The sequence below is a fragment of the Ipomoea triloba genome, chromosome 13 (genome assembly GCF_003576645.1).
Source record: "Ipomoea triloba cultivar NCNSP0323 chromosome 13, ASM357664v1".
Classification (NCBI taxonomy): domain Eukaryota; kingdom Viridiplantae; phylum Streptophyta; class Magnoliopsida; order Solanales; family Convolvulaceae; genus Ipomoea; species Ipomoea triloba.
Window position 1 is genome coordinate 21,380,874 of NC_044928.1, and position 17,501 is coordinate 21,398,374.

General features: G+C 32.6%; 1 protein-coding gene across 1 annotated transcript; it reads left to right on the forward strand.

Moving 5' to 3' along the window:
• LOC116002987 (methanol O-anthraniloyltransferase-like) lies at positions 1-4,487 on the forward strand. Its single transcript, XM_031243173.1, has 2 exons — positions 1-529; positions 3,396-4,487. Exons 1-2 carry the CDS (start codon positions 74-76, stop codon positions 4,350-4,352), a joined length of 1,413 nt encoding a protein of 470 aa, XP_031099033.1. The 5' UTR covers positions 1-73; the 3' UTR covers positions 4,353-4,487.
• Positions 4,488-17,501: the final 13,014 nt, after the last annotated feature.

Sequence of the window (17,501 nt, forward strand, 5' to 3'; positions counted from 1 at the left end):
TCGAATACTTAAGCAAACCATTAAGATTCTTTCCTGAAAGCAAATTGTAATTGTAATTGTAATTGCAATTTCAATGGCATCATGTTTATTATCAGCTCCACTGCTGTTCTGTGTAACAAGAAGTAAGCCCCAGCTTATCGTGCCATCAGCCTCCACACCTCATCAACAAAAACCGCTTTCCGATCTCGACGATCAAGGCACCGTTCGACTTCATATTCCAGTTTTGATGTTTTACAGGAACAGTGTTGAAAGGAGAGGGGAAGATCCAGCAATGGCTATCAAAGAAGGGTTAGCTAAAGCACTTGTTTTCTACTATCCTTTGGCGGGTAGGATTTTTGAAGGGGAGAATGGAAAATTGATAGTGAATTGCAATGGGAAAGGGGTTTTGTTTGTTGAAGCAAAAGCCAATGTTAAGCTTGAGCAGATAGGTGATAAATCCATGCAGCCACCATGTCCATACTTGAAGCAACTCCTCAACACTGTGCCGGGCTCCAAAGGGATCATTGATTGCCCTCTTCTACTTATTCAAGTAAGATAATAGCCAGCTATTTTTTTATTTTCTCTTGAATTACTTCATGATTTAATACTTTACTTTAGCAATCACCTTCTCAAGACTAGCTCCATTTTGTTGAGGACATGCAAATTTAGTTTTTAGAGTTCGAATGAGGGTTGAAGGTTGAAGACTGAAAATGAAAGTTTTCTACCTAATATTCAAGATTGATAAGTGAAAAAAACGTACAAGTGAAAATCATACTCTCTCTGTCCCGAAATGTCTATGTTACTTAGTTTTGGCAGCATTATATTTTAAGGCAAGTAAAGAAAGTCGGCTCCCTTTCCATTTATGCCCTTATACTCTTTGGCAATTTGGATACTTTGCTACAATACATTTCTTCTTCGTTCTTCATCTCATTTGACAACTTTACTACTCTGTACATTTCTTCATCTCATTTGCAATTAATTCATCATCTTTCATCAGCAAATACTCCATAACTTCTATGCATTATATTCTTCTTTATACACCTAGTAATCATTAAAAAAAAATACACAAACTTGTTTCTTCTAAAAATTATCAGATCTACATTTGACTATAAGAACGATAAAAAGATCGACAAAAAACTAGAGAATAGCAATGTTTATAGATTTTAAAGACATAAAGGATTATAACCATTGAGTTGAATCCCCTATTTGCAAAATGGAAATGAAGAGAGCTGAGAAGAAAAATGTACAATATGTTCTTCATTTCTTTTATGTTTGCAAAGTGGAAATGAAGAAATCCAGGAAGAGAAATGTAGTGATATGCTCTTTACTTTCTTCTAATTGGGCATGAATTTTGAGGATATTTGAGTGGATGACAGTTGTTTAATGAGTATCAGACTATGGAGTAGTTGTAGTTTAAGTTAAAAAGGTAAAATAGGAAAAATAAAATGTAATGTGTTTAATTTTAGAAAGTAGACAATATTTTTGGGACGGATGAAAATGGAAAATGAGACGAATGGAGTAATTTCTTTTTCTTTCTCTAGAGATACCAATCACTAAACGAAATTATAAATTCACAAAATTTGACATAACGGCTAAAGTCAATACAAAAAATGTATTGTTATCAAATTATTTGTCAAAAACTATGGTGGTGTATTTAATTCACACTTTATAACTTTTATAAACTTTAAAAATTTGAAGGCATTCGATTCAAAATTTTAAAGAGTCTTTAAAAATTGGTTAGTATTCATTTAAAAAAGTCTGTAAAATTCAGGTGATGATATTCGATTTGAACTTTTAAAGAGTGTATAAAAGTCAATTGATATTTAAATAAGTTTTAAATTTTTATAGACACTTTTCATATTAAGACTTTTGTAGACTTTTTTTTTTTTTCCTCTCAAATATAAGAATAAATTCCACTAAAGATAATCCGAGTTAGAGGCATTACTAGCTTTGTTCCTCAACTTACAATTTTACCACATTAAACCCTCCAACTTTTCTAAAACTACCACTAATAGTCCAAATTCCACTAAAGGTCCTTTGAGTTTGAGGTTCTACCAGCTTTCAACTTACAAGTCTATTATAATATATATAAGTCCTCCAACTTTTCTAAAGCTACCACTAATAGTCCTTCGTTGATTATTATTATTTATTTATTTATTTTGTAAAAGTACACTGACATTAGAAGGCAAAGTAGTAATATCCACTTTTCTTTTCACTCAATATAAGGATAATCTTAAAATCAAAATTTGCAAGGAGATTCAGAGAGCTGTTGTGTGAAATGATCTGCCCTATGGGAAAGTAATTTTTTTTGCATGTAAACTAAATCACGGATTCTAGGAAACATAAGCATATTCTCATATATCAACAATTAGAGAATTTGTTTACATATTTTTTTTTAAATTTTCATAAGTATGAAGATTTAGCAGATTAAGCTATTATATCTACCATATTTTTTTTATACCAAGTATAGTAAAAAAAAAAAGAGTTTAAAATTATGAGTTAATGTTTATGGTTTACAATTGGGCAGTTTCATAATTGTGAAAATAAATTGGTAAATTATAACATTTGTTTTTAAATGACACAACTTAACTTAAGAAAAAATAGAAATTATTCATGATTGAAATATAAAAATACATTTTATAGTATTGGATATTAAATTAAATCTATCAAACTAATACCTATATAATTCAAAATATAGAATATGCACATTTAGATCCAATAAGTGTGTTTCTAATTATAGTACAATTTTTAAGACTCATTTACAAAAATAACAAAAAATCAAAAATCAAAAAGCAAAGGACTATTTGTTGTAGCTTTAAAGAAGTTGACTTATTGGGTATGCTTGTAAGTTGGGGATCAAAACTGGTAGCATTTCAAATTGAGAGGACTATTATTGTAGCTTTGAAGAAGTTGGAGAACATATTGAGGTAGGCTTTTAAGTTGAGGACCAAAATTGATAATGTCTAAAATTTGGAAGACCTTTAGTGGAATTTACTCCAAATATAAATACTAAAAAATCCATCTCTCAAACACAAATTTCAAAACTTTCAAGTATTATTTCAACCTTGGATTAACCATTTTGGAGAAACATTTATTTTCAAATTCGTGAAAAATTCCTACACGCTTTATGTTTTCCTTTTTCTTTTTTTTTTTTTTTTTTTTTTAATATTTCAAATATGTTACTACAAATTGTCACATCAAAAAGTGACAAAGTGTGAGTGATTTTTGTAGGGACATATATCACTATTCTATTAATAATCGAGTAAAAAAGACTCTTAACTAATCAATGTGGACAAGCTGGCTAAAGTTGAACATTGGCGTGCCTAACTCTATACATCACTTAAAAATATCATCATTATCTAATACCTTTCCACCCATTTAATAACATTACTTGGTTATAATGTATTGTGATGTAGGTAACCCGTTTTACTTGTGGTGGCTTTGCATTGGGAATTCGGTTCAACCATACCATGATGGATGCCCAAGGGTTCATTCAGTTTGTAAATGCAGTGAGTGAACTTGCAAAGGGTGTTTCTGCTCCTTCAACATTTCCGATTTGGGAGAGAGGCCTCTTAACGGCAAGGTCAACCCCAACCATCACCTATGAACACAACCAGTTCAAGGATTTCGATCTATCCAAGACTACAAGGTGGTGGGACTTTGAAAAATTGTTACGTATCACCAAATTCATCAACGTACAAAAGCTAGCGAGTGATCCTTGTGTGTTTTTTAGCAAAAATATATGTCACTCCCTCTTGATCAAACGTTCTTTCACTTTTGGCTCAAGAGAGCTGCAAGCTATCAAGGACCAATGCCCTGCAAGTACCACATTCGAGGCACTTTGTGCGTGCTTATGGAAATGTCGTACCATTGCTCTCCGACCAGACCCTAATTCAACAGTGCTATTGACCATTATTGTCAATATACGAGAAAAGTTGCAAGACTCGAAACTGCCCCTTGGATACTATGGTAATGCAATCGTATTAGCAGCAGCGGTGACCAAAGCCAAATTGTTGTGTTCAAATCCGATATCATACGCAGCCAAATTGATTAGGGAGGCTAAAAATATTGTTAACGACGATTATGTTAAATCGATTACAGATCTTATGGTTACTAGTGGCAGACCAAGGGGGGCTGTACTAAGGAATTTCTTAATAACAGACAATTCAAGATTTGGATATGATGATGTGGATTTTGGATGGGGTAAGCCTATATTTGGTGGCGTTTATGGCGTTGGGTATGGAGTTGGGTTCTTGGTATCTCATAAAAGGATGGAAGATACAAAGGGTAAACTGGTGGCGTTAGCTTTGCCTCCACTAATTATGGGAAAATTTCAATATGAGCTTAGGAAGATGACTCGAGCACAAAAGTGATTTTTCCTATCTATATATATAATGAGAGGGAATAAATGTTACATCTCCAATTTCCATCTAAATTGTTTATTTGGATATTTTGCTTTAATGTTGTTAGTAATTTTAATATTTTATTTTGAATACATATGTCATTATTATGAATAAACTACTATATGTCCAAGGTGATGACGGGTGTTTGACTAACTAATTCTGATTTATTAATTGTGTTTATTATTTCATGTTGAATAATTCTATTTGTCGGTCAAAATCCTAAGTTACAAGATCTTATTTCTTTGTTTGATCTACTTTCTAGTTGTTCATACACATATGTAAAGGCTTTAGGACAGGCTTTGTAATCATGAGAACAAGACAAAGTGAAAATATAATCATCTGCAATATATATTCCTTATGTTCTTTTAATTTCTTTCTGTCCTGTATCAACTATCAGAGTTGTTACAACATCAGTTTCAATTCAAGACACCTCTGTTCTGCAACCTTATACTTCAATTTTTCTACAAATTGGTATCAAAGACATTTGTAGACCTTCCAACCTGTCACAATGAACAAACACAACCCAACTATATATGTATTCCTATTCTTGATGGAAAAAACTACAATTGTTTGAAGCGCTCAAATGGATGTGTTTTTTCACTATCATATGGTCTGCTTGAAATTGTTGAAAATGGAATACCTGCAAATTAAAGGACAATGCAGCTAAGAAGAAGAAAGACAAGAAGACATTGTACTACATTGATCAAGGGATGAGTGATGAAACCTTTGAGCATATTGAAGGTGCAAAGAGCTCTCATGAGGCATAGAATATCATGATCAACTCGTACAAGGGTGATGTAAAAATCAAGAGGGTGTATTTTCAAATATTAAGGCGTTACTACGAGCTACTGCAGATGAAGTCAGGTGATGCGATTGATTCCTATATCAGTCATGTTCTAGCATTGGCCAACGACATGAAGAACATTTGTGAAACTCTCACAAACAAAGTAAGGTAGAAAAGATTTTGAGAACCATGATTCCAGGGTTTGAGCATATTCTGAACGCGATTGAGGAGGCTAAAGATATAACAACAATGACAGTCAAGTCATTGTCTAGTTCATTGAAAGCACACAAATTGAGGTTGAATGATAATGACAACAAATTTGAGAATTCGTTTGAACAACCTCTTCAAGTGCAAGCCTCGATTGGTGATTCCAGTAAAAAATCTAGAAACTCTCGAGGTAGAGGTAGACCTTAGGAAGAAGCTAAGTGACAATCACTCCAACAAAGCTTATGGTGAACAAAATAACACGTGTTTCAACACAAGTTCTAACACATAGACTTTGAAAGGTTGAGGGAAGCATTGGTCAATTAGCCAAAAAGAGGGTATGTGATGAATATTTCTGGCAACCAAATCTCGATATTTGATAAATATGGTACCCTGATTCTTAAAACCTATTTATCAAAGAATTGAATGTTTCTCGTTAATATTTCTAAAGGTGAATATAAATGTTTGCGTGCACTTGTGCGTGATGACTCGTGTCTTTGGCCTCTTTCCTTTGGATATCTAAATTTTCAAAGTCTTGAACAATTTCCCAAACAAAATGTTGTAAAGGGCTTGCCTTGTATTTGTCACACTACCGAATTGGGTAAACAATACCGTGTGTCATTTGCTTTCTGTTTGATTTACATTTCGCACTTAGTCGTATCACTGTTGCAGTAACTGTGCGAATAAACAAATTTAGGGTTTGCGATAAGACTAATTCTATCAAACAAATAAGTTAAAAAGATAACTAGGACGAATAGGAAAATAGACTATCACTTATACATGAATTAGAATTATTGTGTATATATTTCAAAATTTAGGAATTATTGTGTATATATTTAGAATTTTAAGAATTATTGTGTATATATTTTGAGTTTTAGAAATTATTGCATATATATATATATATTGAGTTTGAGAAATTATTATGTATATCCATTTCATATATTAATTTATAAATAAAACTTGCAGGCCTACAAGTTTTATTTGTAAATTAGTGATATATTTAGCGACGAAATAATGCGTTGCTAATTTAGTGACGGAATAACGTCAATGTAGAGATGGATTTTAATTTTATTTTTAAATTGACATTTAGCAACGGATTAATGATGAAGTATTTCTGTCGTTAAATACATAACTAATTTTAGCGGCAAATTTTTGATGAGTTGAGTTCAAAAATTTTAAAATTTTTAATTGATACGATTTAGCGACAAAGTATTGAATTTTTGACTATATTTAACGACAAATTAGTGAATCCATCGCAATATAGCGACGAATTCTCAAATATGTCACTAAATATACAAGGGGATAATTGGTTTTTATATTTGAGCGGTGAAATATTGAATCCATCAGTATATAGCGACGAATTCTCAATACCGTCGCTAAATATACAAGGCGAGAATTCTTGTTTTTATATTTTAGTTAGCGACAGAATATTGATCCGTTGCTATTTTTTAGTTTTTAACCCTAATATAATCTATAAGGCTATTATGTATTAGATTTGTTCTCTATTTTCCTTCAGCTACTTGCGAGACCATGGTAGCTTACGCCGCCTTCTCTGTTCTTCAACCTTCCCATATAGACTCCCACCATCGCTTCTTTAACCGCCACCGCAACTACCACCTCCATCACAAGTCCCAGCCACTCCCCACCGCTAGCACTCCGTCTCTAGCCCAGCCCAACCCAGCCCGTAGTTCCACTCTGTCTCCAGCGACCGGCAAGTCGACAACAACTTGCAAATGCTCAGGTTAGAACCAATCTTCAACCATATTTTCTTAATTAGTTAGCCCTAATTCCATAAATGAACCAATCCGGATAGCCAAGGGTTGGAATAATATAATGGGCAAAATTGGTTGGGAGGGGTGTGTGTGAGCTCTTCGGAGTTGACACTTTAATTTTCTCCATTGCTAACATCTTGGACTATTGTTATGAATGATGACCCGGCTTGCCTCAGGATTCTAGACAAGAAGCTCTGAGTGTGGTTATTTAATTTGCTTTTTGTATTGCTTCATTGCTTAAATTCCGCTGTTATTGCAGTATAAAAACATTTCTCATGCAAATGAAGAAGCATTGAAACAGAAGGAACTCGCTCATGAGAACGTCAAAGTTGAGGTATTTGCAATGTCATATTTCCACTGAAAATGATGATTTTGGGTGAATCACCAAAATAGTAGATTGCATATAAAAGAATTTTAGCAAGATCTTTTATGGCATTTTTACTTTCCAGGTCTTGACGTAGAAGAAATTAATGGGATCTCTTTGTTAAACCTCTCATTAATTTTTTCCAATCAATTTCGTCTTCTATGAGCTTAACATAGAAGAAACTAATGGCACCTCTAAGTTGAATCTTGTGTATAAAATTCTTTTATTTGCTAATTTTTGCATCATTAATGGAAGCAATTGAAATAATGAAATGCCTGATATTTGTAGAGTTCACAACGCAATTTATCTTTTCAAGTTTCATCATACCTCTTAAGGCACGTTATTTAGGGTGTGTTTGGTTCGCACATGGGAATCGGAATCAGAATAAGAATCAAATAAAACTTGGTAATAGTAATGGATTTTGGTGAAAGTATTTTGCATGTTTGGTAGTAGGGTGGAATTGGAATGATTACCAATATTGTTGTTTGGTGATGTATGATCATATAATGGGAATAAAGGTTTAAAAATATAACAACAAAAATCAAGACAATTTATTGTTCTAATATAAAGACATCCAAAGTACTAATATTATGAACAAAAACTAATAATAATAATAACAAAAATCTTAAAGCACAAATCCAAACTTAAAAATCAAATTACCAATTAGGAGGAGGAATAATGGAATGAAACCCTTATTTTATTCGGGAATGAGTTTTCTAATTAAGGAGTAATCAAATCCTATAGTAGTGTTCTAAAAACCTGTCAACCAAACAATAACAATGACTTGATTCCTATTCCTAATAGCTAAACCCATAAACCAAACACACCCTTAGTTTTTCTAGTTTCACAAATTACCATTACTATTGAACTAGGGAGGCCTTTTCAGTTATTGTTTCTTCTATGAATACCTTGAAATCATTTGTTTGAACACATGTTGACAGTTGACATAACTTTTTGTATGAATATTTTGTTTCTCAATTGAATTTGTAGGTTGTTTCTTTTCTTGGATTTCTGCGAATACCTTATGTTCAATTTTATCAACACATATCCACGAAAGAATGGATGGAAAGACCTTCTGATGCGGGCTGGGGACATATAGATATGATGTAGGAAGACAACAATACTTTTATTAATTATTTAATAGATGTTTCAGTTAGATTAGAATTGCTTAATAGTTGGTGGTCTTAGTCTTTTTGGTCTTCTAGTTATTTCTTGTCAATTCATTCTGTGTACTTTGAGGTGACGATTAGATTGTGTATATTAATATATTTAATACCATTTCTAACGATGTAACATTTTACAAAGCTATATTATTGTTATTGTTAGTGAGTTTGAATGTCTTAATATAATATAATTTGCAATTATATTATTGAAATACTAACCAAGCACCTTATGCTCAGATGGCAGAGTAGTGGCTCTCTCATATGGGAAGTCATGAGTTTGAGCCTCAATATGGGACAAAAACCACAGCGAATTCGTAGCTAACAATAAAGAATGACAACGAAATAGCAACGAAAACATCTGTCACTAAATTTAGCGATGGATATCTTCGTCTCTAAGCTGTAGTTAAATAGCATTCATTCCAAACAATAGAAACAAACCAGTGACGAAAATTTTCGTCGCTAAATTTAGTGACGAAATATTCTGTCGCTATTCTCTTGCAAAATTTGTCATTCAAATCGTCGTGGGAGGAAAATAGTGACGGATTTTTTAGTTTAGCAACAGAAAAATCCGTCGCTAAATTTAACAATGGAATTAGACTTCGTCACAAGTGAATAGCAACAGAAAAATCCGTCATTATTTTTGTTTTTTTTTTTTAGTGAGGTGATTATATTGAATTAGGGTTTGTTTATTGAAATGGTCAACTTTTTCTTGAGGTAAGATCTTTTTTTTTTTCCTACTTTTGGCTTCAATTGCCTTGTGCATCTGGTGATGGGCCATACCATGGTCTATGTTCATTTTTGTTTTCGGCTTTTCCTTGTGCATATGGTGATTAACCACACCGTGTTCTATATTTAAATTATTTTTTATTGTATAATTACTTTAGAAATTTGTTGAATTTGTGTTAACAAAAGTTTAATTAGGAATAATATTATTTTAGATTGGCTTGTGATGGATTCTTGTGTTCTAATCTTGAATCCACTCACGCCTCTCTCTGAAAGTTGGGGTTTAGTGGTGATGGAGTGAAGTGTGAGAGGGAATCCTCACACGGGATATAGTCTCAATGAGTGGACCGGAGGAGGGTTAAGTTGTACGTGGTTAAGCACAAGAGTGTGTAGAGTGTTTAGAAGCAAGTTCAAAGAGTGATGAGTTGTGCAAAACATCAAGGAACAACTAAGTACAATGATAAAACAATTAACAAATGCAATTAACAATCAATTGTAAAAGCAAGTCTGAACCAAGCCACCTTTGTATAGAAGCTATCACTACAAGACAAATGCACATAGACAACACTAAAAAGACAACGATTTTTGATAAAAGTGTTATCTTTTGTGTAAAAGACAACAGTTTTGGACAAATCATTGTCTTTGACGCAACACTATATATAGTGCGACCTTGGTTAGAAGAGTACAATGCTTTGACAAGAGAACTAGAGAGACACCGTTAATTAAATTAAATGACAATGCCACTCTCGTGGACATTGGACTCTCAATTAGATTCAAGCCCCATTCTCAATTGAAGCAATGCATCGAACACGTAGCGATCATGTCTCCTTCTAACTCCCTTTTATTCAAACCAAAGTTTGACCAGAGAGAGCTGCAACTATGGTGTAGCTCTATTCTCACAGTGACAACACCTTATCCATGTACCGCTTGCATAATTGTGGCCACAGTACAATCATACAAGTGTAAACACAAACCACCAAGCTCACAACTAGAACCATCATCAAGATCCAAGAAGCCAACTCCACTCTCCTTTTTTCGGTAGAGTCATCAACTTCCAAGAGCTCTTATATGGTGGCAGGCCTCCCTAGCCTACTACCAGAAAAAACTGGCAAAGCAACGCTTGAAGTCCCAAATCACTGGCTTTGAAGATGCACAAACAGCAAAGAGATGAAAGGGAATAACATGAAGAACTAAAGAAAGAAGGACTGTCTCCTACCAAGTGAAGGGGAATTGGGGGTTATGGTTAACAATGTAAAGTGCACCACTGTTATATATGCTAATTTTTAATATACTTAAGGTTTATTTTTAGTGTATTATAAGTTTATTTTTTAAGGTTCATTTTTAGTATATTACATGCAAATGAACCATTTCAATGCAATTAAAAAATTTAATATATTAAAAATTAGCATTTATCAGTGGTCCAGTTTGCAGTGTAGATCATGGTCTACATTATAATTTACTGGTGCATATTGCTACATATACCGTGATCTATGATATAACTATGGTTAGATGTATGAATGGGCTAAAACCATGTAGATCGACAATTTATATCATGAACTAGGGTTCAAATAGCATTATTGACCTTGGATCGAAATATCTATGTACAAAATTTATACGTACAAAATTTCATAACATAAGACACATACACATGTCATATATTTACTTATTTTTGGAATATGATTTTGGTACATAATATGTGTCCATAAGCACAAAATTTCACAACACAAAACACAAATTTATCACATAAACACAATTACTAATTTATTTCATGTACAGAATCCATACTACTCTTTTTTTTTTTTTTTTTTTTTGAGTCCATACTACTCTTAAAATAAAAAATTTTATAACACAAGATATAAAAACTCACAACATATATACACATGCACTAGGAATCTAGGATTCACAGTGCACTGTGAACCCTAGCTAGTCCATGATATTAAGATTGATGTAGATTAATTCATCAGAGCTTTCGCGGTTCAGTCATTCAGACAGTGTCATATCATTATTACATTTAGGTGAGCTTTAAATGAGCTTACATATTTTGGTTACTCATTCATCGATTGCAACTATTTATAATACAGATTGAAGTCGAGCACCAAGCCAAACATTAAGATTCTTTCCTGAAAGCAAATTTTAATTGTAATTGCAATTTCAATAGCATGTTTATCTGCTCCACTGCTGTTCTGTGTAACAAGAAGCAAGGAGAGGGGAAGAAGATCCAGCAATGGCTATCAAAGAAGGATCTAGACTATATAAATGCAAAAAGTGTCTGCTACAATATCACTATAAAGATTATGTATTAATACTAAACTTAATATTATGAAAAATTAAATTAAAAATAATTTAATCGAGCCTCGTTAATCAAACTAAACACATAAAATGAGACTAAGAGAGTATAAAACAATGATATCAAGGCAAGGGTAATGATAAGTATTACGATTTAATGCAATGAATTCTGGTGGATAAGATTTGCAAAGCACCTGTACCTCAATGTAAATCAACAAAATTCATTTAGCAAAACTCACGGTGGACTCAGAAAATCATCTGAGTGGGATGAAATTTAAATGATGTTAGAAATGCCATAAAATATCAAATATCCATAATAAGGTTTAAACAACTAAGCTACTCAAACATTTAGTAATTTATATATAAATATATATTTTATATATACGTTAATGTTATATATGCATATATATGTACAGTACATATATAAGGGGTGGGGTGAGGTGGGGTGGGGGAGGGAGGCAATCTAAATCAAAGATACAATTAAGGACGTTCACATCGATCACAAAACATTTTTATATTGTCATATCATTGAACCAACCATAGTACAAGATACAATAAGCATTTTCTTGGCATGACAGCAATCATGCCATATTCCTGCTTCTTTAATTTGTGCCAGCTTTCAGTCCTTGCCAGGAAAGGCTTCAGTCAGAGTGATTAAAAACGTAGAGTACGGTGAGATATTAGAGCATCCTTAATAGTGAAGTTTTTTTTGTAGTTTTTGAAGAGTTTTTGAAGGTGTGAAGAGTAAAAAAAGAGATGGAAAGAGAATAAGAAAAAAAGGGGAAAAAAATAAAAACAAATACTGATATGACATTTAAACAATAAAAACAAACACTGATATGACATTTTTTTTTTAAAAAAACAAAGACATTTGTTTACGTGCCAGCCACTGCGTGCAGTCCAGCGCCCAACTGGGCTTTGTTGTGCGCGAAACGCACACAGCTTAATAGCAAGTCAGCGAAACACTGTTTCAAAAATTAACTTTGCAGAAGGAACTTAATTTTCTCTCACCTACCTTCTCTCTCCATGTGACCAACTTACCTTCAAAAACCGTGAAAAGCACACTAGTGTGGATGCTCTTAGCACGGTACGTAACTAAAGCATAATAATAAAGGAAAATACTATTTGCATTTCCAAATTCTACTCCAAACTTTTACTCCGTCTTATAAATCTTGAATGTAGAAAACTTTTTTTGGACACACAAGATGAAAATGTCTTATCCATACTTGCCACATCAGGGAGTAGAATTTGGGAGTACCCTAATAAAACTCAATAATAAATATACAAGGTAGAAGTTAGCTAAGCAAAAATGAATAGCACAGCACTTATGCCAAACCGGCCTTTTTCTAAAGAAATGGGCAATTTATATCATGGCAGGGTCCACATAGCATTGTTGACCCTGAATCAAAACGACGAGGTACATAATTCATACTTGTAAGATACAAAATTTCATAACACAAGACACAAAAAATCATAACAAAAGATGCATACACATGTTATATATTTACTTATTTTTCAAATTTGATTTAGGTACAAAATTTGTGTTCATAGGCACAGAATTTCTCAACATAAGACACAGAAATTCATAATATAAGACAAAACTACTAATTTGTTTCAGGTCAAAATTCATACTCTTAAGATACAAAATTTCATAACACAAGATACAAAAAACTCACAACATAAAACACATTCACATGTATCAACGGCTGAGGTACAAAATTCATACTCGTAAGGTACAAAATTTCATAATACAAAAAAAAAAAAAAAAACAAAAAATCACAACACAAGACATGACTACATACACATGTTATATATTTACTTATTTTTCAAATCTGATTTATGTACAAAACTTGTGTTCACACGCATAGAATTTCACAAACACAAGACACATAATTCCTAACATTAGACACAACTACTAATTTGTTTCAGGTACATAATTCATACTCTTAAGATACAAAATTTTATAACATGGGAGGGCTAGTACGATGGGAGGATGTAAAAATTGCCAAGATGGTTGTCATATTTTGTGGTTAGTGATGTAAAAATTGCCAATATGGGAAGACATAACTAAAAATATATCCGAACCAATAATCTAAGTTCACCTAAAATTTAGTTTAGATAATATTAATATTTTTTGAACTAATATTTAAAATATTTCTAGATATATTCATTTGAATGACATGTATATATATATTTTTTACTTTGAATTCTAATATAGTAATATGTGTGAAATTTCAATATCCGATATCCGGGCCAAACTTGTATTATGATATAACATAACTAAAAATATCTGAACCAAATCAATTGAGTTCAATCAAAATATAAAACTTGGTAATTGGTATAGAGTTCGCTTTTTAATTTTAATAATGTGAATAATGTCTAACTTTAAGCATAAGCAAACAAGTTATGTTTGATTAAGTAATGCATGTAGAAAAGATAGAAAATGGAGATAAGTAAAAGAAAATTGATAATGAATATAATCATAGTAATAAACAAATATGTAAGTAGATAATGGTGAGAAAATTGAAAATTGAAAAATTGTTTGCTGTTTTTAAAATGGAAAACTGTGTTAGTAAACATGTTTTCTGTTCTCTAATTTTTTTAATTTTTTAATTTTTTAAAATTGAAATAAAAAATTCAGTTAGTAAACGAGCTCCAAATATAAAAGTAAAAAAGGGAATAAAGGAAACAAAATAGTAGCTAAAATCCTTTTCTATCTTCAAACTTTTAAAATGACTACTCAATGATTTCAAGAATCTTGTACGTTGTTTCTATGTTTGACTGTAAGGAATGGTTTACCATTTCATTGATCATTGATATAAACGTTTTATGTTATGAATTAATGGAATAACTATGTTTACCTTTAAAAAAAATGATTTCAAGAATCTTGTATCTGATACATTGGCACTGATCTCACAGCAAGAATAATATACGGAGTATTACCTTATTATGTAACTAGAAGAATCATTAGTATTTATGTGTAATTGGTAATTAGGAAAATAATTAGTCATTCCATTACTATATTTGCATTAATTTAGGAAGTGTGATAATATATAGAGGGTATTCTATGTAATTTTAAAAGCATCTAGAAATCCATTGAAGTGTTCCTAATTTGCAAATTTTACTGTGACCGCTGATAAGCCTTGAATTAGCCCTTAATTATGCTTCATTTGAAATAAAATCTGAGTAAATGCTAGGTGATTGTGCCAGAGTGAAGTATATCTCACGTTTTCGGCTTGAGGAATGGAAACTGGAACTTAGGCATCTAGGAGCTTCAAATGTGGATAAACTGGGATGATATTGATGCAAATTGGTTCACAAATGGAAGGGCAAATACATGGCAAGAATCAACGGTGAATCAGAGCGAAGGAGAAGCCAGAAAGTGCCACCGAGAGGGTGTCACGCTGGAGGTCACGCGGTGACCTGTAGCGTGGCAAGCCTCCCATCTGAAGGTGGCCTGTGTGTCACGATGAAGGTCACGGCGTGACCTCCATCGTGACCTGCAGACCACTATTGCGGATCCTAGGCATCACGCTGTAGGTCACGTCGTGACTTGCAGCGTGACATCCTAGGACCTGCGGGGCTTAAGCCTGGTCACGATGAAGCCTCCATCGTGACCAGGCATCCTGGAGGCCTTTTTTGGCGCAAATATAATAGTATAAATAGGAGTAGGCTTTATTCTGAATCTATCTTTCAATTTTTCTAAGTCTTCTTTTAGGTTTTCTCTCTACAAACACTTTAGAACATCTATCCTTTGTAATTCCATTACTTTTGAAGAAGATTTAGGAACAATTCTCCATTGTAATTACACATCAAACTTCAATTTCAGATTTGCTTTGTACAAATTCAATCAAGTAAAGATTTTCTATTTCTAATTCTTGTAATTCTCAATTTCCTTTTGTATTTAAATTCCTTGCTTATTTTTCCAATTGTTTTAATCTTCAATTGCATTATGAATAGTTAAATCCTTTAGGGATTTAGATTGAATTGCTATGTATGAATGCTTATATGAAATGAATTGTTAAATCTAGGTTTTGCATTGCTTTTAGTATGAATGTGATCGTGAAAATTAGGGAATTATTTGAAACTTGTTTGGTTAGGATCCAACCTTTCAAAAGATGTATGAAATTGGTGTTTCACCTATGAGAATAGGGATTTACCATGGCCAATCCTTTCCACATTTCTAACTTACCATTGAGAAAGGGAAGTTAATTGGAAGGGGTTATGCACACAAGGTGCTTGATTAAATACCTCACCTGCTAGTCTAATTACTATGAGAATGGGATTAGAACTTTGGTTGTAGCCATGTCCACGAAAGTGGCATTTGCATTAACGTGATTCCTCACTTCATTGTTACGTTGAGCATTGTTTAGCCTAGAACTTTAGAGCATTAAAGAAGCATTTGTACAAGATTATTTGATTTAAATCCTATTCTTTATCATTGTTTAGTACTATAATCAATTGCGTGATTTATAATTATCTTATGCAAACGAATACATCATTTTGGTTAGCTTTCAAACACTTGATGAACTCGTGTTTAATCCCTTGCTACTCGAATCCGTCCTAGTCATTCCTAGAGGACGACACTCACTAATTCAACTACTAAAAATACAACTTTCAACCGCGCATCAAAACGACGTCGTTTTGATTAATAAAAATAGACGGATGAAACGGCCTCCGTTCCGCGCCATTCACTTTTAGTTCATATATACTGCAGCTACATTTCAACACAACTGCAGTTACATTTCAACACAACAATAGTTACATTTCGATATAACTACAGTTTCATTCGATAATATAAAATCACAAATGTGAAACTGTTATTCAGTATCAGTTCATATACACTGCAGTTACATTTCAACACAACTACAGTTACATTTCGATATAACTACAGTTTCATTCGATAATATATAAACAAATGTAGGGCAGTATCTTTTGAGATGAACTGTAGTATCAGTTATGAAGCTCTGTTACGACTTATGACCGCTTTTTTCTCCCACTTACTGAAACGGCGTCATTTTATGACCATGTTCCACAATGCATTATGGACCGTGGTCCACGGTATAACGAATGTTCTTAATTTTCTTTCGTTACTTTGGTTTTTTTCTTTTCGAGTTACCGTAACTCGAATACGGATTGAAACCAGAATCCTGCTCAAAAATTTCTTCTTTTTCATACTAAATTTCAATACCTAATAGTATCACAATCCAAATGCAATATAATGAATAATAATAATCTCCATATATGATAATATAGCACTTCTTGCCGGCCTTTACTACAAGCATTATTCTTTATAATTTATAAAGAAACCTTTTTTATCAAGCTACACACAACAGTAAGGCATGAACATATACCACCTAAATAATAACACGAACATCATTTTATAGTTGTGCCATACTTACCAATTGATCTGCAAGCATTAGAACTGTTTTCAAGTTGAACTTCCTATTGCAGTAGTTAAACAAGTCTTCTAAGCTTGGGCAAAGAAGGTAATAACCATCGCAGTGTATTCTCCTTCAACTTTAAAGTACCTAAAATTGGGAATTCCAACTTACAATAACAATAAAAAAAAAAAAAAAATACAACATGAATCAGCTCATCAAAAGCAAAAGTAGAACTGATCTTTGATTCGTGATGAAGCTGAGTGTGGTTAGATTTTATTGATTCTTTGAAAAAAGAAAACTAGAGCTCTATTTTGATGCAACATTCTTTATAGAACAGTGAAAGGAAATAACATCATATTTTCAAATTAATGCAATAGATGATAGGACAACGTCATATTAATGATGGTTATTGGTAATTGTCATGTTGAAAATATTTATG